This window comes from Pimephales promelas, chromosome 1 (assembly GCF_988280905.1).
Source record: "Pimephales promelas chromosome 1, fPimPro1.hap1.1, whole genome shotgun sequence".
NCBI classification, from domain to species: Eukaryota; Metazoa; Chordata; class Actinopteri; order Cypriniformes; family Leuciscidae; genus Pimephales; species Pimephales promelas.
This window is the reverse complement of record NC_142769.1, coordinates 5,291,648-5,312,486: the sequence shown is the minus strand read 5'-3', so window position 1 is coordinate 5,312,486 and position 20,839 is coordinate 5,291,648. Positions and strand designations below refer to the sequence as shown.

General features: G+C 37.6%; 1 protein-coding gene across 1 annotated transcript in view; it reads right to left on the bottom strand.

Moving 5' to 3' along the window:
- pkd1l2b (polycystic kidney disease 1 like 2b) overlaps nt 1–20,399 on the bottom strand; it is a 30,453-nt gene extending 10,054 nt beyond the window's left edge. The window contains exons 1-22 of the mRNA XM_089119137.1: nt 20,095–20,399; nt 19,415–19,573; nt 18,032–18,223; nt 17,062–17,172; nt 15,141–15,210; nt 14,697–14,777; nt 11,665–11,773; nt 11,369–11,504; nt 11,143–11,276; nt 10,880–11,020; nt 10,649–10,798; nt 8,782–8,906; nt 8,563–8,683; nt 8,113–8,238; nt 7,022–7,247; nt 6,740–6,930; nt 4,657–4,887; nt 3,858–3,959; nt 3,595–3,773; nt 1,786–1,932; nt 1,513–1,712; nt 837–1,072 (exon numbers count right to left, since the gene is read on the bottom strand). Of these exons, the coding sequence (XP_088975263.1) occupies nt 837–1,072; nt 1,513–1,712; nt 1,786–1,932; nt 3,595–3,773; nt 3,858–3,959; nt 4,657–4,887; nt 6,740–6,930; nt 7,022–7,247; nt 8,113–8,238; nt 8,563–8,683; nt 8,782–8,906; nt 10,649–10,798; nt 10,880–11,020; nt 11,143–11,276; nt 11,369–11,504; nt 11,665–11,773; nt 14,697–14,777; nt 15,141–15,210; nt 17,062–17,172; nt 18,032–18,223; nt 19,415–19,573; nt 20,095–20,392 (3,465 nt within the window). The 5' untranslated portion in view covers nt 20,393–20,399. The remainder of the gene's footprint in view (nt 1–836; nt 1,073–1,512; nt 1,713–1,785; nt 1,933–3,594; nt 3,774–3,857; nt 3,960–4,656; nt 4,888–6,739; nt 6,931–7,021; nt 7,248–8,112; nt 8,239–8,562; nt 8,684–8,781; nt 8,907–10,648; nt 10,799–10,879; nt 11,021–11,142; nt 11,277–11,368; nt 11,505–11,664; nt 11,774–14,696; nt 14,778–15,140; nt 15,211–17,061; nt 17,173–18,031; nt 18,224–19,414; nt 19,574–20,094) is intronic.
- Nucleotides 20,400–20,839: the final 440 nt, after the last annotated feature.

Genomic DNA, 20,839 nt, shown 5'->3' with positions numbered 1-20,839 from the left:
TACAGTGTCTCAATCTTGAGTTTATCAAACGACGAGAACACTTTTTGTGCACAAAAAAAACAACAAAAATAACGACTTTATTTCAACTATTCATTTCCTTCTCTATGGGCCTCGAGTCAGTTAAACTAGTGTAATTGCGTAGAGCTACGTCACACGTAGGCTCACTATTGGCCGACGCTGGTCATGTGTATGATGCGTGTGACGTACAGCAACAGATCATACGCTGTTAAACTAATAACCTGACTCGAGGCCCAGAGAGAAGAAAATGAATAGTTGAAATAAAGTCGTTATTTTTTTTGGGGGGGGGGGGGGGGGTTGCGCACTGTAGTCACTTGGACTATTTTAACAATGTCTTTAATAACTTTTCGAGGCCGGCAAGTTTCAATCCCTCAAGAAGCCTATGGACTAGTATGGAGGAGTGATCCAGCACTCAGATTTCATCAAAAATATCTTAATTTGTGTTCTGAAGATGAATGAAAGTCTTACGGAGTTGGAACAACATGAGGGTGAGTAATTACTGACTGAATTTTCATTTTTGGGTGAACTAACCCTTTAAGTAAACAATTCCAAAAAGAACCATTTTCTCTTTGTGTGAAGAACATTATTAACCTAAACAACTTTTCCACTATAAAGAACCTTTTGTGCAATGTTAAAGGTTCTTCATGGAACCATCAATGCCAATAAAGAACCTTAGTATTAAGAGTGTAGGTACATGAATACAGCATTGATGGCATATACTGTACTAAGTGCCATCACTAGCTGAATTGCTGAAATATAATGTACTTTTTGTTTAAAGAAAAATAATGTGCATAATTAATTAAACATGGAGGACTTACATTGATAATGAAATCTTCTGTTAAATCGTTCTCAACATGTGGAGAGAAGGTCTCATATGGGATCTCTTTCTCCTTCTGAGGAGGCTCAGGCTGCTTTTGTGCCTTTTGTTTCTTTGTCTTCTTTTTTCGGGGACGTGAGTGTCTGAAGATTCCCACAATTAGTAGGTTCACAGGGAACACTATAAAGGAGCTCTGGATGCCAATCTTCACCTGAGTCCAGGTCAGTTGAATCTGGCCTTTGGATGAAAGAGAATCCAAACACCCTCCAAACATCAGTTTTAACTAGAGCTGTCAATCAATCCAAATGTTCAATTATTTATATAAATTTTTTTTTTTAATTACTCATATATATAAAAGCACATACAGTTTTTTAAAAACTGACGTCATTCAAAGACACGATTACAGTATTGTGGCAAGACAAGTGAATCTTTGATTAGACTTTACAAAAAGTGGATTTAGAAGTTAATAAATAGTTTATTTCCATGCCATTGAACACAAGTAGGACTATTATATAATTATGTTACGGTAACAGTATTTCAATAGTTCACTTTAGACATTCCACTGAGAGTTAGTAGACATATAGTTGATAATTAAAGAAAGTTAGCTGAAATGTAGTTGTAGAATGTCTAAAGTGGACGACTGAAATAAAGTATAACCATTACTTTTTGAATCATACCCATATCCATTGTCTGCTCAGACGGGTCTGTGGGAATCCCGTAGAACATGATACTGGTCAACATGGAGCAGAGCAGCACTGAGAAACAGCACGAGACACGCTGCACACGGGTGAAGTTACTGCTGGGGGGTCGACTGACCACAGAGTACCAGATGTGGCCGTCACAGAAGTCTGTTGTTGTCTTCATGAAGAATAAATTGCTGCAAAAAAAGGAAAGTCTTTTAGTTGCATTATCCTTATTTGAAAAGCTGCACGGCGAGATGGTGAACTCACCTGAAGCCTTTCATTTCCATCTCTGACGCAACGGGAAACACTCTTTCAACAGTACAATCATCTATATCAACAGCCAGCCACGAGCTGCACAAGAAGTGCCACTTCTGCTCAGTCTGCAAGTCTTCAACCATCACTGAGTTAACATACCTGAGATATATAAAATACATTTTTCAAACATGCTGGGCTTGGTGGAAAAAGAAGTGCTCTTAATTGTATTGAATGTGCACTTGTAGCGCACTTTAAATTTTAAAAGTATGTTTTAAAAAAACTGTACTTGCAGATAATATAGTTTTAATGAAATTATGGGCCACTTGCACTTCCATGATTATCCCTTTACAAACTATTTTGAAGTATGCATTTTTGTAATAATGTCAAATAATTTTTTTTACTTTAAGGTACTTTAATATTTAAAATCATTGTTGTGATTTAAAAGAAGTATACACTTATTTTGATGTGTTCGAAATTACATACAAAAGCACATGCAAAGTGCTTGATTATTACGGCTGTGTGTTATTCAATATTAACTTAAGGGGAATATATTTAAAATGTACTAAATTGATGACATTTAGGTTTAATAGAAATTACATTAAAGTTTGCTTGTGGTTAAAATCAAGTGTTTAATGTTGTTTATATGTCTATGTGGTGTTTTAAATATGCATTAAGACAAACCACATACAAATTCGTATATCAGCACCATTTCTGAGTACTGTCTTCTCAAAAACTGCAGTGAACCAAAGATGTGGTTTGAAATTGCTGGTGTTTCTGACGCCACAATCTACCTTGTAACCAAAACGTGTGATCCTCAATGAGTGGATCTCTGAGCTGGTGTGAGTGAATTGAGGCGGGCTAATTTGCATATTGAAGTATGCTTTTTTTTTTTCAAGGAAAACTTTTTAAATATGTTTTTTTGGTGATAAATGCTTGTCAGTGCATTGTCCAGTGCACTAACCATATTTCAGACAATATACGTGATTATGAAATTACATATAAAGATGTACTTAAGTCCTGCTTAAGTGAGTCAAAAAAAATGTTCAGTTCAGATCACTGAATTTAATATAAATGTAAACTATAATAGATTTTCATTGAATTGCAATTAACATGCAATTATGAATAAAACATTATAGTTAGTTAGCACTTTGACAAAAAAAAATACTTTCTATTTATTTTTTACTTTATTTATTTTAATTTATTTAACACTTTGCTGCGATCACACTAGACTTTGAGCACGTGGAATTTCAATAGACACTGCAATGGTCGCAAAATGACATCTCACTAAAAACATACGTAATTCACTATTCAATATGCAATCTACAAACTGCAATCTTGCTTATTTAAAGTTTGCATTCTTTTAATTCAGCTAGAAAAGTTAATGGAGTGGCGTATCAGTCTTCAATTGGTCATGCGTCTTCAAATGACACAAATTTGGGGTGGTGATAGCGCAGCGGATAAGACACAAGCCTTTGGTGTGAGAGACCCGGGTTCGAATCCACTAGTATCCCTGAGCAAGACACTTAACCCCTAGTTGCTCCAGAGGTGTGTGACCTCTGACATATATAGCAATTGTAAGTCGCTTTGGATAAAAGCATCAGCTAAATGAATAAACGTAAATTCACAGGGCAGAATTTCAACTTGATTTTTGGAAAGCAGCGAAAATTTCTCCACTTGAACTTGTGTCTCTTTTCTACCGCATTCACATGTGTATGAATGGAAGTCAATTGAATGAAAAGTGTAGTGTGTCTGCCCCTTAAGGAATAATAGTGAAGGTGAGTGGACTGTAGGAGGTGAACTGATCTTTTAACACCATTTTACCAAGCAGGATGGTCTCCTGAGTTGTCATGCCACAGTCTGATGCTCTGCAACTCTCCCAATGGGACGGCAGTGGTCAGTAAGAACAGGTCCACTCCTCCCCTTTCAAACACTGGCTTGTCGGGGTCAGTGAGGTGATGGGGCTCACATTCTCCCTCTGCACCTTGTAGAGTCACAATGACCTGAAGTGACAATGCAGAGTTGGTGTGTCACAGCATATGATCAGAATTCCTGAAGAAGTGCTTACGATAAAAGCACATGCTAACCCGCGATGAAGTGGAGGCTCCCATGCGATGTCCAGTGCTGACCTTCAGCAAGTATCGGTACTCAGCGAAGGGATCATTGTCCTCTAGCACAGAAATCTTCACCTTCAAAGAATATATATTTTAGATCATCACATCATTTTTTAGAAAAATCATGTTAAATTGTGAGTATCAAATATGAGCCATCAGGCTTTTGAGGAAACGTTTATTTGTCCATCTCTAATTTATCATTATATTGAATTGCATTATCTGTTTTGCTCCACCATTAAAAACTACATAAAATTAAGCATTTAAATATCATCTTACTAAGACATATTATTGGGAGATATAGAGTGATAACTAATATGCATATGTATTTTATGTAAGTTATATACAGTATCACTTACTTAATAATAGTAGCTATACTGTTATATATTTATATATCAGTAATTAATAATCTATATTTCAAGCCTTTCTATATTTTCGTAAATATCAGCCATTCCCCAAAATTGCATATTTTGTTGCTTATTATGGGCCCCTGAATAAAAATAAGGTGTTATTATTCCTATTTGAGTGTAAGCTCCGTATGAAGCATAAAACCCTGAATCAAATATGATACAAAAAAATTTTTTTACTTTTTTTTTTAAGTTTCAATAAACTGTTCCATTAAAAATATATATATTTTTATGACTGTCATTTAAGGGTTCAAAGGGTTAAGAAAGTAAATAGGATCAATTATTTTTCAACATGACTTTAAAACAAAGAATTCAAGGTTGGCTAGGCCAGGGTCTAGAGACTATAGATGCAGTAAAGTTAGACAGACCTTGGCTTTGTCCTGCAGGTCCTTCCTGCGCGCCCATGCCGCGGTCAGGATGTAAGCTAAGAAGATAGACCCGATAAAGCACACCACCACTGGGTTATTCGCAAAGTTGGAAAAAAGCTCAGCAGACTTGGATGGATCTACCGTATTGGGCATGACAAAGAAACTGTTCCCAAAAAACGTTAAATGGTTACACAGGCACTGAGTAACTTCTGCAGTCGTTTTAGGGCCAACCTAAAGAATAAAGAAGAGTGTTATCTCACAACTAAACTTTTGACCTTGTTGGTCTTTAACAAACTGACTGATAGCAAACGTCATTTATATTTCAATGATTCATTGTTTACTTGAACTTCACTTGTTTAAACCTGGTATTAAGGATGCGTTTTGGTCGATCGGATCACAAGTAGACGAGGGAGACACATTCCCGTTGTCACGTCTTGTTTTGGTTAATTTTTCATGTCAGTCATGTCTTGTCATGTGATTCCCTGTTCTAGTCTTGTGATCCTGCCATGTGTCCCATCTTGTCTTAATTGTCTTGATTATGTTCAAAGGTGTCCCTTGTCTTGTCATTTAGCCGTGTGTATTTAAGCCCTCATATTTGCTTTGTTCCTTAAGTATTGTTTGTGTAACAACTGCCGGGTGAGTTCAATGCAATGCCTTGCCCTGCCCTGACTTGCCTTGCCTTTCCCTGTCTTGCCTTGCCCTACCTTGCCTTGCCCTACCCTGCCTTGCCTTGCCTTGCCCTACCCTGCCTTGCCTTGCCCTGCCTTGCCCTGCCTTGCCCTACCCTACCCTGCCCTACCCTGTTTTGACATGCCTTGCCCTACCTTGCCCTACTTTGCCTTGCCCTGCCTTGCCCTACCCTACCCTGCCTTGCCCTACCCTGCCTTACCCTACCCTGCCTTGCCCTACCCTGCCCTACCCTGCCTTGACATGTCTTGCCCTACCTTGCCTTGTCCTGCCTTGCCCTACTTTGCCTTGGCCTACCTTGCCCTGCCCTGCCTTGTCCTACCCTGCCTTGCTCTACCCTGCCCTGCCCTACCTTGCCCTGCCCTGCCTTGTCCTACCTTGCCTTGCCCTACCTTGCCCTACCCTGCCTTGCTCTACTTTGCCTTGGCCTACCCTGCCCTGACCTACCTTGCCTTGCTCTGTCTTGCCCTTGCCTTGCCCTACTTTGCCTTGCCCTACCCTGCCTTGACCTGCCTTGCTCTACTTTGCCTTGCTCTACCCTGCCCTACCTTGCCCTTATCCTACCTTGCCCTGCCCTGCCCTACCTTGCCTTGTTCTGCCCTTGCCTTGCTCTACCTTGCCTTGCCCTACCTTGCCCTGCCCTGCCCTACCTTGCCTTGTTCTGCCCTTGCCTTGCTCTACCTTGCCTTGCCCTACCTTGCCCTGCCCTGCCCTACCTTGCCTTGTTCTGCCCTTGCCTTGCTCTACCTTGCCTTGCCCTACCTTGCCCTGCCCTGCCCTACCTTGCCTTGCCTTACCCTGCTATACCTTGCCTTGCCCTGCCCTACCTTGCCTTTGCGCTACCTTGCCTTGCCCTGCCTTGCTATTCGTCAAGCTCGCCTGCAGTGGAATGATTACACCTGTTTACACCTGGTGTTTTAATCTGCCTCTTTTGTCCACTTTTAACCACTTCTGTCTTGATTTCTTCTATGGGAGAGTACATGTATGGCCTTTTTCAGATCTTTTGATATAATGGACAAAATAAGCTTGCACAATTTACATATGAAAACAACCGGAGACAGTGGAAACACATACAGAGAGCAGCAGCTTTCGTTTCTGCTCTGACTGTCTTAAGTGTGTTAGAAATCAGGAATCGTGAGAGAACATTGTGCTTGGTACGTTTTTCATCTCTAAACCTAACTTTGGTCTCCAGCCAACCGTTTAAATAGCATCTGGCTAGCTCAAAGCATTTTAGACCCTGCTTACACCTGTATTTAGCGTCATCCACTTGTGATCCTATTGACCAAAATGCACCTTAATAAACGAGTCAACAGGGCCTTAATATTAGGTCAGAGGTCAGCAATGTTTACATTTATAGTTTCCACCATTGGCACACAAAAAGAAAGACACCACTCACCCTACAGCCATAGTCACTCCAGTTGGATCTGGTTTCTTCCCAGAAAATGCACTGAGCAGTTATGGATGTAATTGTTACTGATGCATTAATAGACTTTACGCCCGGAGAAACAACAGGTCGTATGAGGAGGAAGTAAATGCCCACGTCTATTGCCATGTCACTGGGGCCCAGTACCCATGTGTACCTTTCGTCTGTATGAATAGATTACAAAAAGAACAAAAGTGTTTGTTGGAGCTCCCGTTGTTAACAAACCATTGGTGTTGTTTCCATCATACGACTCACCTTGTGAATCTCCTTGTTGAGGAAGTGTGACTTTGGCCACATGGTTTTCCTCAGTTGGATAGTTCTGATAACCCAGCAGTACCAATAGTGTTAACTCTTCAGATGGACGTAACTTTAAGACCAGAGGTATGTTGGGGGTGGTTATATTGATCATCAAAGTGCTGAAGTTTCTCAGATCTAGAAATGAGCTGTTCACTGCTGTGTCCACCAGCCTTGGTAAAAAGATCTGGAGATTGACCGAAGAGACATTTGAGACAAGTAAGAACTTTTCAACAGTAAAATCTCTTTACTATCTACAAATTCTAATGACATAAACTTTTATAAGTGTACAATTGAAGAGTTCAGATGCAAAAGCCTCTAAGTGACATTTGAAATTTTCTTCTAGAATGATCATTTTTAACCAACTCGTGTATTTAAGTTCAGTAATTTCACTTAAATGGCATTGAAGATTACCTATGAATTGTCATTTTGTGAAATTACTGAACTTAAATATACGAGCTTGATAAAAATTATCATTCTAGAAGAAAATTTCAAATGGCACTTAGAGGCTTTTACATCTGAACTCTTCAATTCTTATCCTGTCCAACAGCATGCCCACTTTTGAATGAAATTTAAAAGGGATTTTCATACCGGTTGTTCCAAACCTTGGGTAAACAGAATCATGGGATATCTTGCTTCACAAGCAAGATAATCATAATTTAGATCATAATTTACCCATGGTTATCGATTACTCCTGGGTATTCAGGGGTATACTGTCCATTTCTAAACCCTTGGTTAAAGGTTCAGTATATGTAATGTTGACAGCTCGTGGTTTAAGGGCAAAATTAATTAAATTGGGCAAATTAGCGTGAGAGTGCAAACCAAAAATTAGGTGCTAATCACACTTGAAATGTTTCTTTACCCGGGGTTAAAAGCGGGGTTTAGAACGAGAAGCGCTTTTGAGAACTTATTTCCCCAGTTTCAAAAATGACTTTTACAAGTCCATTTGTCATGTTTGTAATTCCGTTTGGTGATGCTAGTGGCACATAAATTACACACTCACTGCACCTTTCCAGCTCTAGTTACTGTCAAGAGGTCATTTGTCTTTTTACCTCAATCTCCTCAGTGAGGTTTGCCACTGGAATGACAGAGCCGTCTGTTTTGGAAAGGGACAAACCAGCCACAAAACTATGAATGGGCTGACCTTCAATCCATGGATCGATGTTAAATTCTGACATCTGTAAAAAGAGGACAGGTATGTGTACTGTATTATATGTGTAAAGTATCTGTAGTACAGCATATAACAAAATGCAAATTTGAATCATTCCTGACTAAACAAATTAAAATTGTCTGCTCTATATCAGGAAAAGTGACATTTTTAGTTGCACTTTTAACTAATAAGTTTGTAATGGAACATGAAATCGAAATGAACTCAGAAATCTGACACTTGCTGAAGTTTCCTCAACAAACTTGAGTAAATAATTATATGAAAGGCCAAATAAATGATCTCATTAAGTCTCGTATAGATGTTTTACGGCTTGTGGTGAATGACAAACACTCACTTTCACATCCACTGGCTCATCTACGGGCAGTATTATATCAGAGCCCAGATTTGGAAGCTTGAAGCTGGTTAGACTGTTCTGGAAACTGAAAGGCTCTTTCTGGAGGTTAGGTGGAGATAACCTAACCAGGATAAATAATCAAAACTCACACAAAATGTTTTCAATGTTCAGTTTTATTTCCACTGATCACAGTGATTAATTGAACTCTGATTGTCCTACCTGTTGACGTAAACACTGACATGAGGAGTGATGATGATGTCAGGCTCCAGATCAGGTAATTTATTTATTAGCAGGAATGTCTGCACATTGTCTGCTACATTGACAATATTACCATAGATATCAGACTGAAAGGCAATGAGAATACATCAATAGATTTCTTCACTTAGTTAACTGTTTGAGAACATGATAGTCAACACCTAGTCATTAACTGGTGCAAACTGCTAGATAATCTCGGATCAGCAACAAGAAAACCTTCCGTGTCATGCAGTTTAACATGGTCTGAACAAAATGATATTTTGCATCAACTTAAAAAAAAAAAAAAAAACAACTAATTTGTTACAGCCATTTATTTTTTTAGCTCTCAAATTATACGGTTTTGGGTCAAACCTTAAATTTAGATTAAATATTTGAATCCAAAATATTTATTTTCCAAAAGACAAAAACATTGACACAAATTAAAAAGATTATTTATTATAAAGGCCATGCAATTCACTTAATCAAAGTGATATTTCTTTGAGTTTTTAGTGCATCTTAATTTCACCAAACGTTAAATTAGCTATGCTATGATAGAGCCACTCAAGGGACATGGTCATGTGCATAAGACTGACATGACACCTTTATAACCATGACATGACATATGTGTTGAATATGAAATAGGGTTTATGCATGTTTATGACAACTGTCATTAAGTGTCTTTCGCTCAATGACATTTTGAATGCAATTATGACATTGTTTGAGATGTCTTTGTTATGACATCTTGACATAAACCATAAAATCATAACCTGTCGGTGTCTTTGCATGACAACTTGACATTAAATGAAGTTAAATTGTCATGTGGTTGGCTTTGACATTGGCTGTCATGAGGCCATTATAACTGTGAATATTTTTCGTGACCTCAACTACAGTGGTACTGATTGAATTTGTCATTAAAAAGTTATAATGGCTTCATGGTAGCCAATGTCAAAACCAACCACCTGACAGTTTAATGTAATGTTAACCAATAAAGCTAGGTGGTTTCTTAAGTTTGATAATTAATCAGGTTTATGACAGGTTGTGTTGTCTTAGTAATGTCAAGTTGTCATAACAAAGACACTGACAGGTAATGATGAATTGGTTTTTGTCAAGGTGTCATAACAAAGACATCTCAAACAATGTCATATTTGCATTAAAAATGTCATAACTGAGTGAATGACACTTAATGACAGTTGTCGGGTTGACACTTAATGATGGGCGCCAACTTGACGCTCTTACATTGTCAAATTATATTAGCGTGCATTATCTGATTTCATTGTGCAAAATGATTTCCAGGTGGTAGCGTAGAGTGGAGCTCAACTCTAGTCTACATTGATGGGCGGAGTAGTGGGAGTGGCCTGCGGAGCTAAGCATTGCAATGCACTATGGGGATTGTTGTCTACAATCCACAAGCACTAAAAAGTCATTTTCTGCCTTTTATCGGCCAAGAAGGACCCAAATTAGAAATTTATAATACTATTCTAATACATAACCACTTTCAATACATGTACATGTCTACACCAGTGGAATTACCCTTTAAATGTTAGCAGATATTTAGCTGACAGCCTACTAATACTAATAAGAGATAGTCGACATGTAGTTGCACAGTTACTTATAGTTAGTAAAATGTCTAAAGTGGACCATCGAAATAAAGTGTTACCCTTTCTTCTGTGGGGAGCGTTATTTACTTTTAAACAAACTGAACAAAACATGCTCAAACCGGAATCCATGTTTTTCAATTTTCAAAAAATTCACATTAAACAAAAAAAATAAATTAGTGTGGTCTTTAAACCAACAATCAAAAGAAAGAATAGATCTGCCGGTTTAATCAGACAATTTTTGTAAAAAAACGTACCTCTTTGTCCTTATTGAAGGCACCGAGAATGTGACTAGCGCACTCAAGGAGGATTTTGACTGTGCCAGTTAGTGCAGTGATGTTATCTGGGGTCAGATCGAAGGATGTGAGGGATTCACTAAGAACATCTAGTATGGAACCAGCAAGCTCCTGTGAAAGAAAAGTGCATCATCAGCCATTATGAGTAACATTTGATCACATGTCTAATGATGTGTTTGGTCACAGTGCTACCTGAGCATCAACATTCACTTTGCCCTCGTCGTTAATGATGCTTTTCAAAGCATCAGCGTAGAACTGTACGTCTGATGGTTCCTGGAGTGCTTCAGAGTCTTCTAACAAAAAACTAACATCTGAAAGAAGATCCTCTTTGATCTGGAAGTGGGAAATGGATATTTGGGAATAGAGATTGGTGCAGAAAACCACAAAAACACCTTTTTTCATTGCTAGGCCTACAAATGAAGTCTTGTTTATTATATATTATTCATCCTTTTTACCTCTTCTGTGTCGTCTGGTCTATTAGTTTGAGTCAATTGTCTTTTGATGTCGTCCTTGAGCTGATTCTTGTCTATCTCTAGTAAGGAATAGAGTATGATGTGCTCCCCATAAGAAGTTGTTCCACCTTTTTGGCCTAAATCATACAGAAAAAGTTATTAGATAGATGTACACATAGATGTAATGCAATTGATTCTGTATTAAAAAAAAAAAGTGAAATAAACGCACAAGCCACCACAACGAGGATGTCCTTCTTGAGAGATCTAATCGCTTTAGCTTTAACTTCCAATGTGTTATCATCATCGTCTTGTAGTTTCAGCACCTTTTTGCCATTTTTTAAGCAGTCTTTATTAAAACTGTCTTCCTAGAAACAGAACAGTGTAAATGTGAAAAAGCCAGTTATTATAAAAATTAGAGAAGCATCTGCATATCATTGCAAAAGTTAAAAAGCTATAGCAATTTGATTCAGTATATAGTAATATTGAAAATAACACCATTACATACATTTGAAATACTGTACTTACCTTTTTCTTTGACTTACTGTCTCCTTCCACATACCAGTTAATTTCATCACAGTCAGGGTTTTCTAGCCTCAAATCGATTTTTTCAGGCTTATTTACACAATTTGAGCAGCTGGGAGAAAATACAAATACATACAGATCAACTTTCTTTATAAACTTCATCCAACAAAAGTTATGAAAACCTCAGCAAGGTTTTTTGGTTACACTTTATTTCGATGGTCCACTAGTAACTTTGCAACTACATGTCAGTTATTAGAGTATTAGTAGACTGTTAGGTTTGGGTTAGTAGAATAGTTAGTTGAATAAGTTTAAAGGGATACTTCACCTCTGGAAAGTTGAATGTGTATGTGTCATTTATGTAGAAGAAATGTGAAATTATTTTTTTGAATTTGGAGCATTCTAGACTTAGAAAAGCCAGAAAATGTATTTTTGGCTTATGTGGATGAAAGACAACAACTCCCAGAATGCACTTGCTTCGCTGCCCTAGGAGGCCACGCCTACCGGTAACAGAACGCAGTCGTTAAACAACAAGTCTGGGCTACTAGTGAGTCTCCGTGATGAGTCTGCCTGAAAATGTGTTTCAAGAACTCCCAAAATGTCCGGGATTCGGCTTTTGCGTTTCGACTGTCGCAATTCATTATGTTTACTGTGGCGAGTGGGACGAATGCGCGTGATTACGGTGGCGTGATTACCGATGAGCGACACCTGTGAGACGCAACGGCCTCGTTTCTCTCACGGAGGAGCGGGAATTTTCTTAGCGATGTTAAAACGCACATCATCCGATCACATGTAAGCACTACATTCAGATTCACCAATCGGAATGAATTCAGTTAGATTGAAACAAAAGCTGTGCATGTAAACAATGAATGGCGACTGCAGAAAGCAAAAGCTGAATCCCGGACATCGACGGCCGGACATGTCCTGGAAAAAGAGGATGGTAACCCCGACTACTCAGCTTTCTCCACAGAACAAGAGCCTGCTAGCTTAGCTTCCAAAAAAAGATGGCCGACACTGTGTGTTCATTCTGTGAGTGAGATCACGCCCTCTATGGGCGGGTTGAGAACATGCGGGACAGCCCGTACAACTGATGCTGCGTCCCAATTCGCTAACTTATACTACGCCCTAAAAGTATGTACTCTTTTTGAAGAAAAGTATGTACTCTTTTTGAAGAAAAAGTACATACTTTTGAGTGTGTAGTAAAAGAGTAGGCAAGCTTTGGGACATATTACCACATCATCTTAAACGGACAGCTCTGTCGCGTGCTGCGTGCATCCTGTCACCGTAAACTGACCTGTCAATCATCTTGTCACAGTTAAAATCCTCCATTCTATCTAATTTGATTTCCTACCGTTTCGGAGAGCACATTGATCTGCCAGTCATGGCCGGGTATTTCATGCGGAGACTCTCCTCGTGTTTGCAATTTGAATAATGGTGCATTTAAAAAGTAATGGCAAAACGTATCTTTACAAAAGTTTACAATGCTGCTGCAGATGCAATATAATGTGGACAACATTGAATAAATTCATTTTCGTCAGGTGAGATACTGATAATTAATCACTCAAAGCTCTTTATCTAAACCTCTCTACACAACCGCGGGACTCACGCGTCCTCCGTATCGACTACGTGTCTGTAGTTTCTTAACACTTTTTACTCGTGTTTGTAGTTCTAACCGAATCCTCGTCCAAAGCGCAATGGTTTGTGGGCAATATCAGCCGTCAGATGTGCATCGATCTACACTTCGGGTTCTGACAGGAAATAGTAGACCATCCAGGTATCTTTGAAACACTCATTTCAACATACTACGATTTGGGACGTACTAATTCTATTTTCGAATACTATTTAGGACGGATAGTATGCGAATTGGGACGCAGCAAGACTGTTGTCTTTAGCCGCTGGCCCAAAAATCCTCCAATGATACAAAATGACGATTTTTGCTTCATCGGAGGATTTTTTTCCAGACAAAAAATACATAAATCGCTCGTCTCACGGGGATATGAGGGTGGAAAGCATGGTAATTGTAAAATACTACAGGTTTTCTACTAATACAAAGCTTAATGCTAAATCCTGAAGTATCAAGGGGTGATGAACTGAGAAATCAATTTTTCCTTTTGACATCTAAGAGGTCATCATATTGAGAATATCCTGTAAGTTTCAGAACTGAAAAATGTCCTTGTTAGTCCAATAAAAGCTTTTATTGACACCAGGCTCAGCAAACGACTCGTTTTTCAAAGTGGGGAACTATGACGTCAAAGAGGATAAAACACCACCCCCGCAGAAGAAGATCAACGCCTACTTCAACACAGTTTAGCCCCGCCCACCGATTCATGCATTACATGCATAGCCAAATAACGTAGATGCCTACCTCGTGATGACAAACGAGTACGATTAAGAGTAAAGAACGGTGCTGTGCCGTCTATATTGGATCTGACAGGAATGGTGCAACACACGGACTCTGGGTCGAACATGTATGGGCGAATCATTCCGGTTGCCATTTTACAACATTGGACGTTTTCAAAACAATTTCCCCCAAGTGCATCGACGGGCGAGTTGAAACTCATTATAATATGCAAAACTGTAATCCACTCACAGCAGTGGGCGTTTACTGTTTTTTTTTTTTTACTGTTTTTTTTACTGTTTATGGGCGCCCATAAAAACCGAGCGCTTTTCAGCTAGGCTCAAAACTAGGGTACAAAACAGCCTATTACTTATTCATTTTGATGTTTTTGAATGCAAAAACCAAGCGAACATCATAAGTTGACTGCAGGCAACAATAATAAAATTTAAAAAGGCAGTTCATGACCCCTTAAAGTGTATTTGCAAAGTTTTAGTCAGTAGAATGTCTGTTGGAGGAGCATCAAAAAAAAAAGTGTTAGCAGAGATTAATCAGACAGTCTGCTAATAATGTAATGATGACATTTAGTTGCAAAGTTGCTTGTAGTTAGTAGAATGTCTAAAGTGGACTAGAGAAAGTGATAAAGTGTTACCATTTTTTCCTGAGTTCAATGGAAAATAAACGTCACAAAAATGTGTCTTACCTGTATAGCAAAGTGAGTGCACTCTGTCCATCAGAATAACAAATCCTGTCCTCATCTGATTTCTCTTTACTCCCTTTGCGAGTGCCCAGCCTCTGAGTACTTTGATACTTAAAAAGGTTTAGGAAAGTAACATTTAGGAATCAATCTTAATTGTAAATTTATCTGTTTTCACATTGAAAATGACTCAAGTAAAAAATAAAATATGTTAAATATTAAATAAAGTTAAATAAAGTAATGAGAATCCCTAAATATTACACAGATATTGAGACAGAAGCCTGTTTAGGATTTCCAGTAAATTAATATTCTAACTGGGGGGGGGGGGGGGGGGATTCACCATTTGTTGGTTCATTATTTTTAATAACTAAGTCCATGAAATCATCATGACAAAATAAACCTTGACATATATATATGAATAAATAAAAAACGTCACACTGAAAAATCAATTTGATCACCTGAACAAGAGAATCTTCTCCGCCGTCACCTGCAGATCTTTTCACAATAACACCAGAGACTCCTGCATTATGGAAAATATACATTGTTTGCTGAAATAGAAGTTAACCATGTCCTTTTTTTCATCCTAAACACAGGTTTTCCCCAATAGGTTATTTATTCTAAGTTTGATTCTAAAACTTCAATGTCTGTAATATATTAATAGTCAGAAAGAAAAAAAACAATAGGAGGTTCATTAGTATGTTTGTCTATCCATTTTATTTTAATATGCAGCCGTTTGCCAATTGAATTTGTTTAAAAACAGTGTTTAATTGCATATATAAGAAAAAAAGAAAATATGAAGAAAACAAATCATGCTTTGGTAAATGTTAAATATAACATAATTAAGACAATGTCATAATTATGACAAACTAAGTCATAATTTTGACTTTTTATGAGACATAAAACAAGAAATGATGACATACCAAGTCAAAATTATGACATACTAATGGATGAGACAAACGGCAAAATTATACAGAGCCTTTAAAGACATGGAATGAGAAAAATATGAGATTGGAGGAAATAATATATGTAAATGCTTTTGCTTTCCTCTGAGAATAGTTGCGTTCTTTATGAGTAAACGCCAAATTTTTTTTGAGGGAATACACCGTTTTTTGCGAGAGAACGCAGCACTTTTGACATGTAATTTTTTCTTCCATCTCATGTTTTCCATCACCATGTCCCTTTAGAGGTTCTGTAAACACTTTTTATGTCATAATTATGACTTAGCATGTGATTAATTTAAACTTTTTTGTGTCATATTTATGACTTAGGGTAACACTTTATTTTAAGGTTACACTTTACTACATGTTTATTACTATAGTAATAACAGTAAATTATGCATAATTACAAGTAACTAACCTAAACCGTAACTCTCTAGTACATTTTTTACTCAGTACTTATTTGAGCAAGTACAATGTAACTATGTCACCTTAAAATAAAGTGTAACTTGACTTAGTGTATCAAAATTATGATTTAAGCACGATTCTTTGCTTTTGTGGGAGAAATGGGCTTTCGTAAAAACGCACTGGTATGTAGCGCAAATAGTTTACGGCATGTCATAATTTTTACTTTTTAAAGGGATAGTTCACTTAGAAATTGATTTTTGGTATGTTTTAGCTTACCTCAAGGGCATCCAAGATGTAGGTGTCTTTGTTTCCGCAGTATTTTAAATTTTGATATTTTTAGGTCAAACCGTTCTTGTCTGTCAGTCATATAATGCAGGTCTATGATCACCACCTCAAAGAGCATGAACAGAGAAGTCCAAATTAAAAAAGATTTAATGACTCGTAAATATAAGAATACATTGATGCCTAAGATACGAAACAAGCGGTTTGTGTGAGAAAACGAACAGCATTTAAAGTATTAGTATTGTTTTTACCTCTTTTAACCACAGCCAGCGCCTGCCGATCACTTGGACGTGGCTGTGGTTACAGAGGTAAAAACAATATAAATACTGTTCGTTTTCTCACACAAACTGCTCGTTTCGTGTCTTAGGCAATTAATGTGTGCTTACATTTATGAGTCATTAAATCATGTTTAATTTGGACTTCTCTGTGTGTGCTCTTTGAGGTGGTGACCATAGACCTGCATTATATGACTGACAGACACGAACTGTTTGACCTAAAAATATCAAAATTGAAACTACTGCGGAAACAAATACATCTTGGATGCCCTAGAGGTAAGCTAAAACATACCAAACATTTATTTCAAAGTGAATTTTTGATCCCTTTAAAGTTATGACATAGTATGTATGATTCACCAAAGCATGATTTTTTGGGGCTTCCATAAAAACACGCTTGCTTTGTAGCACAAAGAGTTTTACCATTTACAGCATGGATATACTGTACTTTAGAGAATATGAAAGATCTCTCACGGTTTTTGCAGTGGTATTCCACAGACAGGTAACTTCCCAGGTCAGGACACAGCTCTCCAGAAGATGAACCGTCTGCCACAGCCATGCAAACCTGCTGTCCGTTACACAGCTCTTGGAAGGCAACAACAAACCTCATCATTACTATTCATCACTGTAGCCAGCCAAAACAGCATTACTGAGACGCAGTAAAAGAACAGATGCAGATTCTCAATGCTTTTTAAACACTAAGCACTTTGACAACAACAGTAAAGTACTATTGAAACATCTCCACAAAGAGATTGCCTGAATCCTCAGTAAATATTTATGTTCACAAATAAATATTCTCACAATTCTTTAGCCTAATGAGACTTTTTCAGGTACATTAGCTCCTATTCATTGGTCTTTTTTCCAAGTTCGCTTTGTTTTTCAGCTTTACATGCGTTATGATGAAATATTAGACCACAGGTCCCATATTCAGGTAAAAGAAAGCTCAGTGAAGATCTGTTTGCATTTCAGATTTCACATTGTTTGCTCTGAATTCGAATTAAAAGGAAGGAGCCAGAAAAAGAGCATCAATTCACAAGCACCATACAAAAACACTGTCTGTCCTTGACAGGTGGAGACATAAGGTTTAGAAATAAAAGGATGCTCTCGGATTACCTACTACACCTGCGATAGTTTCATGGGACAGTGCATCAGGATACCGTACTGAATTATTGCGCCATATATTTATGTAATTTCATAGTGTAAGATAATTCCAAATGCCTAAATACTTAATAAAACCTATGTTTTTGCATAAGGTTTAGAAATAAAAGGATGCTCTCGGATTACCTACTAAACACCTGCGATAGTTTCATGGGACAGTGCATCAGGATACCGTGGTACTGAATTATTGCGCCATATATTTATGTAATTTCATAGTGTAAAATAATTCCAAATGCCTAATGTTTTTGCTTTGTTTTGGTACTTTTTTGTTGGTGTGGGCCGGTACCTGCGACTAAATCCCGCACATCGATCCAGCTGCAGTGCTGAGGTAAAGTTGCGCGGGAGTTTGACGCTGACATGTTGGTCCTGCAGTAATGTGGAGTCTTTCTGCCGTAGAAACTCTCCTCAACCTCGATCACATGATCTGAACCACACCGCAGGATAGTGCTGTCCGTACACGACAGAGAGCGTCCCAGTTCTACAGAAACATTTTTAAAACTACATCATGTTTCGAGAAAAAATGCCTTTATAATGTTCAAATGAAAGTTTTTTTTTCTTTTTCCCTCAGACGTACAATTAAGATATCTTGCATATCTCAAAATGTCTTTTTGTTTTCTGTTGTTTGCCATGCTGTAAATAGCTAAAAGGTAATGAATTCATTTTATTGGTGTAACTTAATATAACTGGGCTCATTCATAATACTCACTTTACATAACTAATGAGCATACCTATGCTTAATTATACTATATAAAAAGAAGGAAAGCTTAAAATACACCAAACTGACAAATTAAGTCTCTGACCAGCTATTTATGCAATAGTGAGCTTATTCATATTACATACTTGTCTTTTTTTATTTGAGTGTTGGGGAATATTACTTTAAGAATGAATGCATTACAATATTGCGTAAATCCTAATAAATTAGGCTACTTGAATGGAAAATAAGGTGTTACGCTACTTTTGCGTTACTTTTTCTTACCTGGGCTGGCCTTTGTTGTTTGTTTTATAATCACAAAATTAGTTCTGTTTATGGCAAATGTAAAGGCCCTTTCACACCAAAAGTGAAATGACGCAGGAGAATAAAGTTCAACACTCTTACTTCAGCAAAAAAAGGAAACACATATTTGATGTTTATCTACAATAGTTTAAGCTTACTATAGCCTATGGCTGAATTGGATCTCAAAGTCAGATGCAGACTTTTGATTAATAAAGTGAGATTGCATATACAGTATATTTGTATTGTGGATTTGCATGATATTCTGAGTTTGCATTTTATGGTTTTTATTCATTTTGAGGAATACTGAATTTGTTTTTGTGCAAGTAAGGTGAGTAAATGCTCACATAGTTAGTCTAGAATACAAGAAGCATCATGTTCACACACAGTGCACACAACGCATTTCACTTGATTTATTTTAACATTAGGACAGGAGAGGTGTAAGTCAATAAATGGGAAACAGTAACTTGCGTTACATATCTGAAAAAGTAACAGATATTTTGCAACTTGAAAAGTAATCCGCTACTTGTTACTTGAAAAAGTAATCTGATTACATAACTCATGTAATGTGTGAAGTATTTGTAATGTGTTACCCCAACACTGAAAACTAATGAGTATTGTTATGCATATAATTATATATAAATATTTTATAAAAAAGAAAGAAAGCATAAAACTCACCAAATTCACAAATGAAGTAATATTCCTGACTACAGTTACTTGAGATCTTCCAGTGAAACCCAGAGTGTGTGTTGATGTGTCCACAGCCAGTTTCCAGCCTCGGCTCACTGAGCCAGTTTGAGTAGACCACATCTGAACCATCTAACCAGATCAAACCATCTGAGGACATAAAAATTGATGCAGGTCAAGTGATTTCTCTACTCAAAAAGTCATGGAATGGATTATTAAACGTTTGCCTTTTCATTTCAATCATAAAATCATATTCTCAAAATGCACTTATTCAGAATCAGCACAAATCAGTTTATTATGAAAACATTTAAATTTATTCAGTTAAAAAGGATGAACATAGTTAAAATATGGGCAAACAATATGAAATTGGAAAAAAAAAAGATTTATTATAGACAAATATTGACATTTAAAACGGTACTATTACATACATTCTAGCTGTTTATGTATGACAAATGTGCCTCAAATTCATGTATTTTATTAGTTTAGTTTGAGTATGTCTACTCCAAATAGATGGAAATTGTATGCCCAATACATACATTTAGGACAAAATAGTTTAGCCTAAATGTCTTACTATTGCTAAATAATAGAAATGCCATAATATTTAAACTAAACCATCACTGGGCAGCATTAATTCAAGCTTTCACAATAATATAGTGCCGTCAAACCTGTACCTTCCGTGTCCAGAGTGAGGTTGATGGAGGTAGACACTAGTCCTATCCACCAGTCCTGCTCTGCCTGCAGGTGTTTCTGGAGAAATTGCTGAGTTTCATCACTCTGGATGAAGGCCAGGTGCCCACCGCCCCCCTCACACCAAGCCTGAGCGCTGAGGAAACTGCTCTTCAGGGCTACAAACTCATAGCAGGAGCTCTCGAAAGCCTGTTGGTGCTCTGGGCAGGAAAGACCTTCCGGTCCTGCTTCGCCACATGCTGAGATGATCAGAAATAGCAAAATAAAGAGTCTGCCATCCATCTCTAGTCATAAATGAAGACTAGAAGAAGCAACCTGGTGTTTTTGTCTATATAAAGGGTTTTGAGCCCAGCCAAAAATACACCAGCTTTCCAGATGAGTCTATTGAATGACTCATAAACAAAACCCATTGATGTAATAGCCTAATGGATGCATATTGTGTTTTTATACAAACAAAGGCAGCGTTCATTTAGATCAACTAGATAAGCCAGCCTTTACCTACAGAGTGACGCACGGTCATTGGATAGGCACTGTAAGTTAGGGGTATAGTTCCAGCTTAGTTTTTCATAAATCAGTCCACCATCATAATGAACTAACTGGTTTTGCCAGATGGTCTTTTAGCTGATCTCCCAGCTAAGACCAGTCAGGTCATCTATGTCCAAATATGTTCAAAACCCCTCTAAAACCAGCCTGGGAGACCAGCTAAAACCAGACTTAGGTTAGGCTATA